The sequence below is a fragment of the Pongo abelii genome, chromosome 8, assembly GCF_028885655.2.
Source record: "Pongo abelii isolate AG06213 chromosome 8, NHGRI_mPonAbe1-v2.0_pri, whole genome shotgun sequence".
Taxonomy (NCBI): Eukaryota; Metazoa; Chordata; class Mammalia; order Primates; family Hominidae; genus Pongo; species Pongo abelii.
The window spans coordinates 13,443,508-13,456,550 of NC_071993.2; the positions used below are offsets into that span (position 1 = coordinate 13,443,508).

Here is a 13,043-nt window from a genome sequence, read left to right on the forward strand (position 1 = left end):
CAGAGCAAGACTCCGTCTCAAAAAAAAAAAAAAAAAATTCCAGACATTGTATGAGGAAGCATTGCAAAACTTTCTGTTCTGTTAGCTGTTGCATGCAGCCCCCAGTCATGTTCCCCACGCTTGCTCGATCTATCACGACCCTTTCACGTAGACCCCTTAGAGTTACAAGCCCTTAAAAGGACCAAGAATTTCTTTTTCAGGGAGCTCGGTTGCAAGTCTGCCGAAGTTCCCGGCCTAATAAAGCCCTTCTTTAACCCGGTGTCTGAGTTTTGTCTGCGGCTCGTCCTGCTGCAGGAGGATCACCTGAGCCCGGGAGTTTGAGGTTGCAATGAGCCCAGATCGTGCCTCTGCACTCCAGCCTGGGCGACAGAGTGAGGCCGTGTCCAAAAAACACAAAAACAAAAAGCAAACAAAACTCCAAAACAACAATGAAGTTTTGAAAATAAAAATAAAAAAATAAAAATGCTAAGATTCATCCCTAAAAGTCATATGTGCCATTCAAAAGGGGTATTTCATTTAGCGGGACTCCAGCCCAAAATATTAGAAACAGTTCGGTTGGTCATAAAAAAAAAAAAAGTGAATAAAATAAATGATCTCCAGAAAAGTCTGATGCACACAGGCCAGTATGGTGTAAATTTCTTAGATAACTCGAGCATCTCTTTATAAGATTTATTTTCCATTCCATAACTACGGATATTGACATAGCATCTCATTGGTTCTTTACTGTCTCATTTTCTCATTGATTTTTTTTCTTTTTTAGCTTCAAGAGTTACTTCCAGAACGTCGCAGCACACGTTATCACTTCCTGCATGACGTCTTTATAGAATTTGGTGACCATGTCGCAGTCCAGGAGGGAGGCCCGCAGCCAGCATCACCAGCCTCTTCCTGTTTGCACAGGCAGGGAGGAGAACGGCAGCTCCCGGGCTTCCCCTGGGGAGTCCCTCCGGCTTTCTCCGGGATTCCGCCCGCCCCAGGGTCTCAGGCCAACAGAAGGACCCGGGATCCCTTAGCAGCTCCGGACCTCATCTGCCCCACTTCGGCATCCCGCGCGGTAATATGACCACGTAGAAATAACCCTGGGCTCTCAAGGACTCTACGGTTTGTCACGGTTTGAACGGAAGCGCGGGGCCTGGGGCGGGTGCAGGTGGAGGGTCCGCCTCTTTCCGCCCCTGGGAACGCCCCTTTCTGGATGGGGACCGGCGAGGCGGTGTCTTCTTTCTGCCCTCGCCTGGTGAAATGTGGGCACTGCTGCCAGGAGAAAAAAAACTGAAGATGTGAATTCAGTTCCTCACCCTTCCCTTGTTTATTAAAAAATCGGATCTTGGCCAGGCGCGGTGGCTCACGCCTGTAATCCCAGCACTTTGGGAGGCCGAGGCAGGCAGATCAGGAGGTCAGCAGATCGAGACCATCTTGATTAACACGGTGAAACCCCGTCTCTACTAAAAACACAAAAAAGTTAGCAGGGAGGTGGCGGTCGCCTGTAGTCCCAGCTACTCGGGAGGCTGAGGCAGGAGAATGGCGTGAACCCGGGAGGCGGAGCTTGCAGTGAGCCGAGATCGTGCCACTGCACTCCAGCCTGGGTGAAAAAAAAAAAAAAGATAAAAAAAGTTCAGGACCTTTACCCGCGCTGACAGTGATTGGTTTTCATGACCAATAAAGAAATTCGAATGAGATGAAGCTACTTACACCTGTGTTTTTACTGTTCCTTTAAAATGCCCTAATTTCACAACAATGTGAAAATTCCTGCCATCTCTCCCACAAGGCATTTATACAAGGATGTACTTAGATATTTAGATGTATTTAAATTTATGCTTTTCTTTTCTTTTCTTTTTTTTTTTTTTTTGAGACGGAGTCTGACTCTGTTGCCCAGGCTGGAGTGCAGGGCGTGATCTCGGCTCACTGCGACCCCTGCCTTCCGGGTTCAAGAGATTCTCCTGACTCAGCCTCCGGAGTAGCTGGGATTACAGGTGCGCCATCAAGCTCAGCTAATTTTTTGTATTTTTAGTAGAGCCAGAGTTTCACCATTTTGGCCAGGCTGGTCTCGATCTCATGACCTCAAGTGATCCGCCCGCCTCAGCCTCCCAAAGTGCTGGGATTACAGGCGTAAACCACCGCACCCGGCCCAAACTGATACTTTTTACCGAGAGATGAAGGAAATTCTTAAATGCTCACAATTTTATCTGCCTTTTTAAAATTAGAGGGATGCTGGGTTTAACATTTTTCATCTAAGATCTCATGGAGAATTAACATAATAATTTCTCCGTAGGTAAAGAGGTAATTTGATGAATGTTACTAGTTTTCTTTCAAATAGCTATTTGGATTATTGGAAAATTCCCTAAGTAGACATCTTTAATAATTATGTTATTAAAATAAAAATATTTTAGAACAGTTGAAGCAGAACATTAATGGAATGTAAACATTATCACAAGAATGAAAATTTCTTTCCCCTTTGGTATTAGGTATTTATTCATTTCTTATTAAAGTTGGCCTTTTGAAGATTACTTCAAAATTAGCTTCCCCCCCTCTTCAAGCAATGTGCTTGGTTACTTACGTATTGAAAGTAACCTTGCAGACAAGTTTTGAAACCCAATTTTCAAAATGATCTAAGGAATACTTTTCCCCATATATATAAATTAAATGATTTGTTAAATAATAGCCATATTTGAACAGCTAAGTAAAATGTTTGAATTTTAAAATCTTGGATTAAATTGTTCAAACTGGCTAGAGGAAGTGGGTCACGCCTGTAATCCCAGCACTTTGAGAGGCTGAGGCAGGTGGATCACCTGAGGTCAGGAGCTCGAGACCAGTCTGGCTAACATCTTAAAAACCCGTCTCTACTAAAAATACAAAAAAAAAAAAAAAAAAAAAAAAAAAAAAAAAAAAATTAGCTGGGCGTGGTGGCACATGCCTGTAATCCCAGCTACTCAGGAGGCTGGGGCAGGAGAATCGCTTGAACCCGGGAGTTGGAGGTTGCAGTGAGCCGAGATAACGTCATTGCACTCCAGCTTGGGCAACACGAGTGAAACTCCGTCTCAAACAAACACACAAACACAAAAACGAAAACGAGAAAACAAACAAAAACCCCAGAAAATTAGTTGGGCGTGGCACACCTGTACTACCAGCTACTTGAGAGGCTGATGTGGGAGGATCGCTTGAGCCCAGGAGGTGGAGGTTGAAGTGAGCCCATATCGTACCACTGCACTCCAGCCTGGGCGATAGAGCAAGACGGCGTTTCAAAAACAAAATAATAAATTAAATAAATAAATAAATAAACAAATAGTTCAAGCCAGGCATGGTGGCTCCCGCCTGTAATGTCAGCACTTTGGAAGATAGAGGCAGAGGATTTCTTGAAGCAAGAGGCTTGAGACCAGCCTGGGCAACACAGCAAGACTTCGCCTCTACAAAAAATTTTAAAAAGAAATAGCGGGGTGCAGTGGCGCACCTGTAGTCCTAGCTACTCCAGAGTCTGAGGCAGGAGGATTGCTCGAGCTCAGGGTTCTAGGCTGCAGTGAGCCATGATCTCCTACTGTACTCCAGCCTGAGTGATTGAGTGAGGTCCTATCTCTAAAATTTGTTTAAAAAATTTAAAAAGTTAGCTGGGTGCGGTGGCTTACGCCTGTAATCCAGCACTTTGGGAGGCTGATGCGGGTGGATCACAAGGTCAGGAGTTCAAGACCAGCCTGGCCAAAATGGTGAAACCCTGTCTCTACTAAAAAAATAAAAAAATTAGCCAGGCGTGGTGGTGGGCGCCTGTGGTCCCAGCTACTCAGGAGGCTGAGGCAGGAGAATCACTTGAACCCGGGAGGCAAAGGTTGCAGTGAGGTGAGATTGCACCACTGTATTCCAGCCTAGGAAACAGAGAGAGACTCCAAAAAGAATGATAATAACAATAATAAGTTGTTCAAGCATTGTACACACTTAAGGAAATGTCATTATATAAATAAAAAATTATCTTCAATCAACTCCAGATTCAAAAGCTCTGAGAATAGATATGACTGTAGGTCAGGTCATTTGGTTACAAGTTTTAAAGTTCATTTAGAATATAGTGGCTCACACCTGTAATCCCAGCATTTTCAGAGGCTAAGGCAGAAGGATCACTTCAGGCCAGGAGTTCCAAACCAACCTGGGCAACATAGCAAGACCCCATCTCTGCAAAAAGTTTAAAAATTAGCCAGGTATGTAGGCTGGGCGCAGTGGCTCACACCTGTAATCCCAGCACTTTGGGAGACCGAAGCGGGCGGATCACCTGAGGTCAGGAGTTCGAAACCAGCCTGGCCAACATAGTAAAACCCTGTCTCTACTAAAAATACAAAAACTAGCCGGGCATGGTGACGCATGCCTGCAGTCCTGGCTACTCAGGAGGCTGAGTCAGGAGAATCGCTTGAACCTGGGAAGCGGAGGTTGCAGTGAGCTGAGATCGCGCCACTGCACTCCAGCTTGGGCAACAGAGTGAGACGTCGTCTCAAAAAAAAAAAAAAAAAAAATTAGCCGGGTGTGTTGGTACGCACCTGTAGTCCCAGCTGTTCAGGAGGCTGAAGTGAGAGGGTCTCCTGCTTTTCTCCAAGCCCATTTCTGATGTCAGCTATAATGAAAATAAGTCTGAAGAATGGAGACATCTGTGGTGCAGAGAAATATCTCATCTTCCAACCTAAACTAGAAACTAAAAAATATAGGTGTGTAAATCTAGGAGAAGAGGAAAGAATAAAATTATCACTTATGGAATTATTTGGATTGGGAAATACCTAGAGGCCCGGGGTAAATGATCTACCATGAAACAAACACAAATCAACCAGCAAACCTCTGCACAATTATTGGGTACCTGATTTGTACCAAGCTGTCTAAAAGAAACAGGGAAACATAGGAGGGGGTACAGCAATGATCCACGTGAGCAGAGGGAAAGGCAGTGCCATGCCCAGGCTCTAAACGACACAGGCCAGGGGACAGGGCAGCAGGTGCAGGAAGAGTGAGGGCTAAAGCATGTTAGGATGAAGGAGGGCAGAAAGGAAGGAAATAGGGAAAGAAATCACACACACACACTCATACACACACACATACACATACCTGCACACACGCACATACACACATGCACGCATGCGCACACACACATGTTCCATTCTATGTGTCAGTTCTCCATGGATATGAATGGAACACATGTGTGTGTGCAGCGAGGCTGGAATCAGAGAGACTGCTTGAGAGGAAAGGGAAGATGGTGTTTTAATTCTAAGTTGAACAAAATGCAGAAAGAAGGAAACTTCTCATTGGAAACTGTTGCATTTCCATCGCCTTTTATGTATACTTTTTTTTTTTTTTTCGATGGAGTTTCGATCTTGTTGCCCAGGCTGGAGTGCAATGGCACAATCTTGGCTCACCACAACCTCCGCCTCCCGGGTTCAAGTGATTCTCCTGCCTCAGCCTCCCAAGTAGCTGGGATTACAGGCATGCACCACCATGCCTGGCTAATTTTGTATTTTTAGTAGAGACAGGGTTTCTCCATGTTGATCAGGCTGGTCTCGAACTCCCGACCTCAGGTGATCTGCCCGCCTCGGCCCCCCAAAGTGCTGGGATTTATGTATACTTTCATGTTGGCGTTAATCATTTCATGTTGGCACTACAGAAAAGTTGATTCCGCCACAGTCTGCCTGGTGGGCGAGGCTCGCTTTGTGCACAAAGCTTGGTAGCCACCGGTGAACTGACCTTCCCCACTGCTGGCCCCCACTTTGTATGGCTATGTGATCATATTAATTTGAACAGGCATGGTGGCTCAGGCCTGTAATCCCAGTACTTTGGGAAGCCAAGAGCTTGAGACCATCTTGGGAAACACAGCAAGACCCCATCTGTATGAAAAAAGCTAGAAAATTAGCCGGACGTGATCGTGGTGTGCCTGTAGTCCCAGGTACTCAGGAGGCTGAGGTGGGAGGATCACTTGAGCCCGGGAATCAGAGGCTATAGTGAGCCATGATCACACCACTGCACTCCCACCTGGGCAACAGAGTGAGACCTTGTCTCAAAAAAATTTTTAAAAATCATATTAGTTTACATTATATATTACATATATATTTAAATGACCCAATGTTTTGTGATCAATAATAATACACATATATTGTAGAATATTTGAAAAAATAAAGGGAAAAAACCCCTAAAATTCGCTCATGTGGCTGCTCTTTGCAAGAAAACCGTTGTTAAAATTCAATCTATTTTTTCCCATTCACATTTAGTTGAAATATATACATTTTATACAGGTAGATACATACATTTTTTTTTTCAAAGTTAATATCACACTGAATACACTACATTGCATCTTTTTTTGTATAAAACATTTAATTTAGGCCAGGAGCAGTGGCTTATGCCTGTAATCTCAGCCCTTTGGGAGGCTGAGGCGGGCGGATTACCTGAGGTCAGGAGTTCAAGACCAGCCTGACCAACGTGGAGAAACCCCATCTCTACTAAAAATACAAAATTAGTCGAGCGTGGTGGTGCATGCCTGTGATCCCAGCTACTTGGGAGGCTGAGGCAGGAGAATTGCTTGAACCTGGAAGGTGGAGGTTGCAGTGAGCTGAGATAGCGCCACTGCCCTCCAGCCTGGGCAACAAGAGCTAAACGCTGTCTCAAAAAAAAAAAAAAAAAAAAAAAAAGAAAGAAAGAAAGAAAAAAGAAAAAAATACAGGGAAAAAAACCTCTAAAATTAACTCATGTGGCTGCTCTTCACAAGAAAACCATTGCTACAATTCAATGTATTTTTTCCCATTCACATTTAGTTGAAACACATACATTTTATACAGGTACATACATATGTATATAGTTTTTCAAACTTGGTATCACACTGAATACACTGAATAGACTGCATTGCATCTTTTTTGGTATTAAACACTTAATTTATTGGTCTTTGTGGAGAATTAGATGCATCACCACTGTATTACAACTGAGCCATTAATTTTGTAGCTTCATCATTAACTGGTTTGCTTTCATGACGCTGCTGAGGAATCAGTTCTTTCTGCAGAAGTTCAAGAGAAAGGCCTTTTGAGAAATGTGGAAGTTCCTCTTGTACACTTACAAAAGCTTTGTTTACTCTGCTGACTTTTTCATCATTCATAATGTTTGTCTTCCTAAGATTAGTGGTAATTGGTTTTGCTCTGTTTTTAGCCTTAAAGCTTTTTTGGCTAGCTATGCAAAATACGTTCCTGGACTTCTGCCTTCTAAATTTGTTCTTGGCCATTGTCAGGAATTCAATACTTGCGTGCAGCTTCTTAAACTCCAGGTGACGCCGCATCTTTTTTTCACCTTAGATTACAGCATAGTCATTTTACTATGAATACATAGTCTCCAAAAACGTGACTTTTGAGGTAGAATTACAGATAATTTTTTTTTTGAGACAGAGTCTCAAAAAGAAACATTTAAAAAACTGCTGGGTGTGGGCTGGGCGCGGTGGCTCATGCCTGTAATCCCAGCACTTTGGGAGGCTAAGGCGGGTGGATCACTTGAAGTCAGGATATGGAGACCATCATGGCTAACACGGTGAAACCCCGTCTCTACTAAAAATACAAAAAATTAGCCGGGCATGGTGGCAGGTGCCTGTACTCCCAGCTACTCGGGAGGCTGAGGCAGGAGAATGGCGTGAACCCAGGAGGTGGAGCTTGCAATGAGCTGAGATTGCGCCACTGCACTCCACCCTGGGTGACAGAGCGAGACTCCGTCTCAAAAAAAAAAAAAAAAAAAAAAAAAAAAAAAAAAAAAAATTAGCCGGACATACTGGCGTGCACCTGTAGTCCCAGTTACTCGGGAGGCTGAGGCAGGAGAATGGCTTGAGCCTGGGAGGCAGAGGTTGCAGTGAGCCGAGATTGCATCACTGCACTCCAGCCTGGGTGATAGAGTGAGATCCTGTCTCAAAACAAAACAAACAAACAACAACAACAACAACAAAAACTGCTGGGTGTGGTGGCTCACACCTGTAATCCCAACACTTTGGGAGGCCAGAGTGGGACGATCACTTTAGCCCAGGATTTCAAGACTAGCTTGGGAAACAAAGTGAGACCCCTCCATCTCTACAATAATTTTTTTTTTTAAGTAGCCCAGGTGTGGTGGTGTGCCTGTAGTCATAGCCACTCAGGAAGCTGAGGTGGGAAGATCTCTTGAGCCTGGAAGGTCAAAGCTGCAGTAAGCCATGATCGTGCCACTGCACTCCAGCGTGGGTGACAGAATGAGACTGTCTCAACAAAAACACACTTACTTACATACATAAATACATAAATTGGAATCATACTGCATATAGAGTTGTTTTTCAAAACTCATTATTATATTGTGAATATTTCTATATTTTAAATGCCATAAGACCTGATTTTTTTTTTTTTTTTTTTTTTTTTTTGAGACACAGTTTCATTCTGTCACCCAGGTTGGAGGGCAGTGGCACAGTCTGAGCTCACTGCAACCTCTGCCTCTGGGGTTCAAGCGATTCTTGTGCTTCAGCTTCCTGAGTAGCTGGGATTACAGGTGTGCACCACTACACCTGGCTAATTTTTGTATTATTAGTAGAGACGGAGTTTTGCCATGTTGGCCAGGCTGGTCTCGAACTCCTGACCTCAGGTGATCCACCCGCCTCAGCGTCCCAAAGTGCTGGTATTACAGGTGTGAGTCACTGCGCCCGGCCTAAGACCTGATTTTTGATGACTTCATAGCATTCTAGCCTGTGGATTTTCCTATACTCATTGAACCAACGTCCTATTACTATATGTAAGTTTATGTTTTCTTTTCCTTTCTTTCTTTTTTGCTTACAATTGTAAATAATTTGATGAATATGCTGATTTTCAGTGTTAGGTAGTCCCATGGATATTTCCTTAGGATAAATTATTGACATAGAGTTGCTAGTCAAATGCTATTAAACATTTTAATATTGCCAAACAAGTCTCAAAATGCTGTTATCAATGAGCACTGAGCATTGATAAAACCTGGGCCTTACCCTTTTTTTTTATTTTTTTGAGACGGAGTTTTGCTCTTGTTGCCCAGGCTGGAGTGCGATGGCGCAATATCGGCTCACCGCAACCTCCGCCTCCCGGGTTCAAGCGATTCTCCTGCCTCAGCCTCCTGAGTAGCTGGGATTACAAGCATGCGCCACCATGCCCGGCTAATTTTGTATTTTTAGTAGAGACGGGGTTTCTCCATGTTGGTCACACTGCTCTCCAACTCCCGACCTCAGGTGATCCACCTGCCTCGGCCTTCCAAAGTGCTAGGATTACAGGCATGAGCCACCACGCCCGGCTGCCTTACCCTTTTTAAATCCTTGCCAATTAGGTAGGCAAAAAATAAAAAGACTTCATGTTGTTTAAATTTGCCTGTCTAGTGAGATTGAACAAGTTTTGAGCTCTACATTGGTCGTTTGTGTATTTGTGAATTGCCTGTCGATTTCTATCTTAGGGTAGGTTAAGCTATGCTGTAGTAATAAGTAAACCCTGAACTGTTAATGCCTCAACCAAATGAAAGTTTACTTGTCAATGATTCTCCAGCAATGACTGAGAGATCCACAAGTCCATTTTGTGATGCTGTCACCTTAGACCTGCATCCTCTGAGGGTGTCAACGGAAGGCAGTCACAGTATAGGTGGCCCCGACAGATTTCAAGAGACTACAGCAAGGCAGTGCCCAACCCACTGAAAACTGGGACTCAAGTGAAAGGGTAAAATAATGAGACTCTGGAAGCTGGTGACTCAGACAGAAATACTACAGAGCAGGGGTCCCCAACTCCCAGGCCGGGGACCCTTACCAGTCTGTGCCCTGTTAGGAACCGAGCCACACAGGATGGGGTGAGCAAGCATTCCCACCTGAGCTGTGCTTCCTGTCAGATCAGCAGTGGCGCTGGATTCTCACAGGAGCGGGAACTCTGTTGTGAACCGCACGTGAGGGATCTAGGTTGTCTGCTCCTTATGAGAATCTAATGCCTGATGATCCATCACTGTCTCCCATCACCCCCAGATAGGATCATCTAGTGGCAGGAAAACAAGCTCAGGGCTCCCACTGATTCTACATTATGGTGGGTTGTAGTTGTTTCTTTACATATTACAATGTAATAATAGTAGAAATAAAGTACAAAATAAATGTAATGTGCTTGAATCATACTGAAACCTTCCCCGGGCACTGTGCCCCAGTCTGTGGAAAAATTGCTTCCACAAAACCAGTCCCTTGTGCCAAAAAGTTTGGGGACCACTCCTATAGAGGAAGACACTTAGAAGATGAATCATGTACAGAATTTCTCTGCTGTTGTATAATGCAAGTATTTGGGATAGGATGTTCTCTAAAACATTGGTCAAAAACTGCTAGGTTATCCTTGCACTATAGAAAAGTCAATTCCGCCAGGCGCGGTGGTTCACGCTTGTAATCCCAGCACTTTGGGAGACCGAGGCAGGCAGATCACGAGGTCAGGAGTTTGAGACTAGCCTGACCAACATGGTGAAACCCCATCTCAACTAAAAATACAAAAATTAGCCGGGCCTAGTGGCGTGCACCTGTAATCCCAGCTACTCAGGAGGCTGAGGTAGGAGAATCACTTGAACCCAGGAGGCAGAGGTTGCAGTGAGCTGAGATTGCGCCACTGCACTCCAGCCTGGGCAACAGAGTGAGACTATGTCTCAGAAAAAAAAAAAAAAAAAAAAAAAGAAAAGAAAAGTCAATTCCAGCTGGGTGCGGTGACTCACCCCTGTAATCCCAGCACTTCAGGAGGCCAAGGTGGGCAGATCACCTGAGGTCGGGAGTTCGAGACCAGCCTGACCAACATGGAGAAACCTCGCCTCTACTAAAAATACAAAATTAGCTGGGCATGGTGGCACATGCCTGTAATCCCAGGTACTCCAGAGGCTGAGGCATGAGAATCGCTTGAACCCGGGAGTCGGAGGTTGCAGTGAGCTGAGATCACGCCATTGCACTCTAGCCTGGTCAACAAGAGCGAAACCGCATCTCAAAAAAAAAAAAAAAGAAAAAAGAAAAGTTGATTCCAGCTGGGCACGGTGTCTCATGCCTGTAATCCCAGCACTTGGGGAGGCCGAGGGGGGCAAATCACCTGAGGTCAGAAGTTTGAGACCAGCCTGGCTAACATGGTGAAACCCCGTCTCTACTAAAAATACAAAAATTAGCGGGGTGTGGTGGCGGGTACCTGTAATCTCAGCTACTGGGGAGGCTGAGGCAGGAGAATCTCTTGAATTCTGGAGGCGGAGGTTGCAGTGAGCCGAGATCGTGCCACTGCACTTTAGCTTGGGTGACAAGAGAGAGACTTGGTCTCAAAAAAAAAAAAAAGGAAAGTCGATTCTGCCGCAGCCTGTCTAGGGGCCCATGTTTGCTTTGTGCACAAAGCTTGGTAGCTAGTGGTGAACAGACCTTCCACCCTGCTTGCCCCGCTTGGTATGGCTGTGTAAGCAACTCTTGTTCACAGATTTTAAAAACACCATGTTTGAGGCAACAGCTTTGCTTCATGGCTACAAAAATCTCTCCCCTGGTGAAGAAGCTACCCCGTGGGTATACTGCCTTGTGGTGGGGAGAATAACGGTCCTCCCCAAAGATGTTCACGCCCTAATCCCTGGAATCTGTGGCTGTTACCTTACCTGGCAAAAGGGATTTTCCAAATGTGATTAGCATTAAGGACTTTGATAGGGGGATTACCCTGTATTATCTGGGTGAGCCCACTGCAATCATGAGTCCTGAAAATGGGGAAACGTTTCCCGGATGTAATAAGAAAGAGATATGCCAGCCGGGTGCGGTGGCTCATGCCTGTAATCCCGGCACTTTGGGAGGCTGAGTGACCCCCATCACTTGAGGTCAGGAGTTCGAGATCAGCCTGCCCAACATGGTGAAATCCCGTCTCTACTAAAAATACAAAAATTAGCCGGGCATGGTGGGAGGTGCCTGTAATCCCAGCTACTTGGGAGGCTGAGGCGGGAGAATCGCTTGAACCTGGGAGGCAGAGGTTGTAGTGAGCCAAGATCACGCCACTGCACTCCAGCCTGGGTGACAGAGACTCCGCCTAAAAAAAAAAAAAGAAAGAATTAAGGGACATATAGGACTGGATACTGGGTAATGATCAACGTTAACATTTTATAGGCCATTATAATTTTCTTTTCGTTTTTTTTTTTTTTTCTTTGAGATGGAGTCTCGCTCTGTCGCCCAGGCTGGAGTGCAGTGGTGCGATCTTGACTCACTGCAAGCTCCGCCTCCCGGGTTCACGCCATTCTCCTGCCTCAGCCTCCCGAGTAGCTGGGACTACAGGCACCCACCCCCACGCCTGGCTAATTTTTTGTATTTTTAGTAGAGACGGGGTTTCACTGTGGTCTTGATCTCCTGACCTTGTGATCCGCCGTCTTAGCCTCCCAAAGTGCTGGGATTACAAGCGTGAGCCACAGTGCCCGGCCTCTTTTTTTTTTCCTTTTCCTTTTTTTTTTTTTTTTTTCGGGACAAAGTCTCACTGTGTCACCCAGGCTGGAGTGCAATGGCACAATCTCAGCTCACTGCAACCTCCGGGTCCTGGGTTCAAGCGATTCTCCTGCCCCAGCCTCCCGAGTAGCTGGGATTACAGGTGCACACCACCACACCTGGATAATTTTTGTATTTTTAGTAGAGACGGGGTTTCACCATGTTGGTAAGGTTGGTCTCGAACTCCTGACCTCGTGATCCGCCAGCCTAGGCCTCCCAAAGTGCTGGGATGACAGGCATGAGCCACTGTGCTTGGCCAGGCCCTTATAATTTTCTACAGGCCTATGCTTGTTCTAAAAATATAATAGTAGAAAACACACTGGCTTTTCTGCAATCAGATCACTAATAGAGTGAGTTTTCTGTTTCTTTTTTTTTTTTTTTTTTGAGACGGAGTTTTGCTCTTGTTGCCCAGGCTGGAGTGTAGTGGTGCGATCTCAGCTGAGCGCAACCTCTGCCTCCCAGGTTCAAGCAATTCTCCTGCCTCAGCCTCCTGAGTAGCTGGGATTACAGGCATGCACCACCATGCCCGGCTTATTTTGTATTTTTTTTTTTTTTTTTAGCAGAGACGGGGTTTCTCCATGTTGAGGCTGATCTCGAACTC

At 45.2% G+C, this 13,043-nt stretch overlaps 1 protein-coding gene across 1 annotated transcript; it reads right to left on the reverse strand.

Annotated features, from left to right (window-relative positions):
* Nucleotides 1-6,913: 6,913 nt before the first annotated feature.
* On the reverse strand, nt 6,914-7,213 carry RBIS (ribosomal biogenesis factor). The gene is made up of 2 exons (XM_024254003.2): nt 7,101-7,213; nt 6,914-6,983 (listed from the first exon to the last, which is right to left on the reverse strand). Exons 1-2 carry the CDS (start codon nt 7,211-7,213, stop codon nt 6,914-6,916), a joined length of 183 nt encoding a protein of 60 aa, XP_024109771.2.
* Between the last annotated feature and the right edge of the window lie 5,830 nt (nt 7,214-13,043).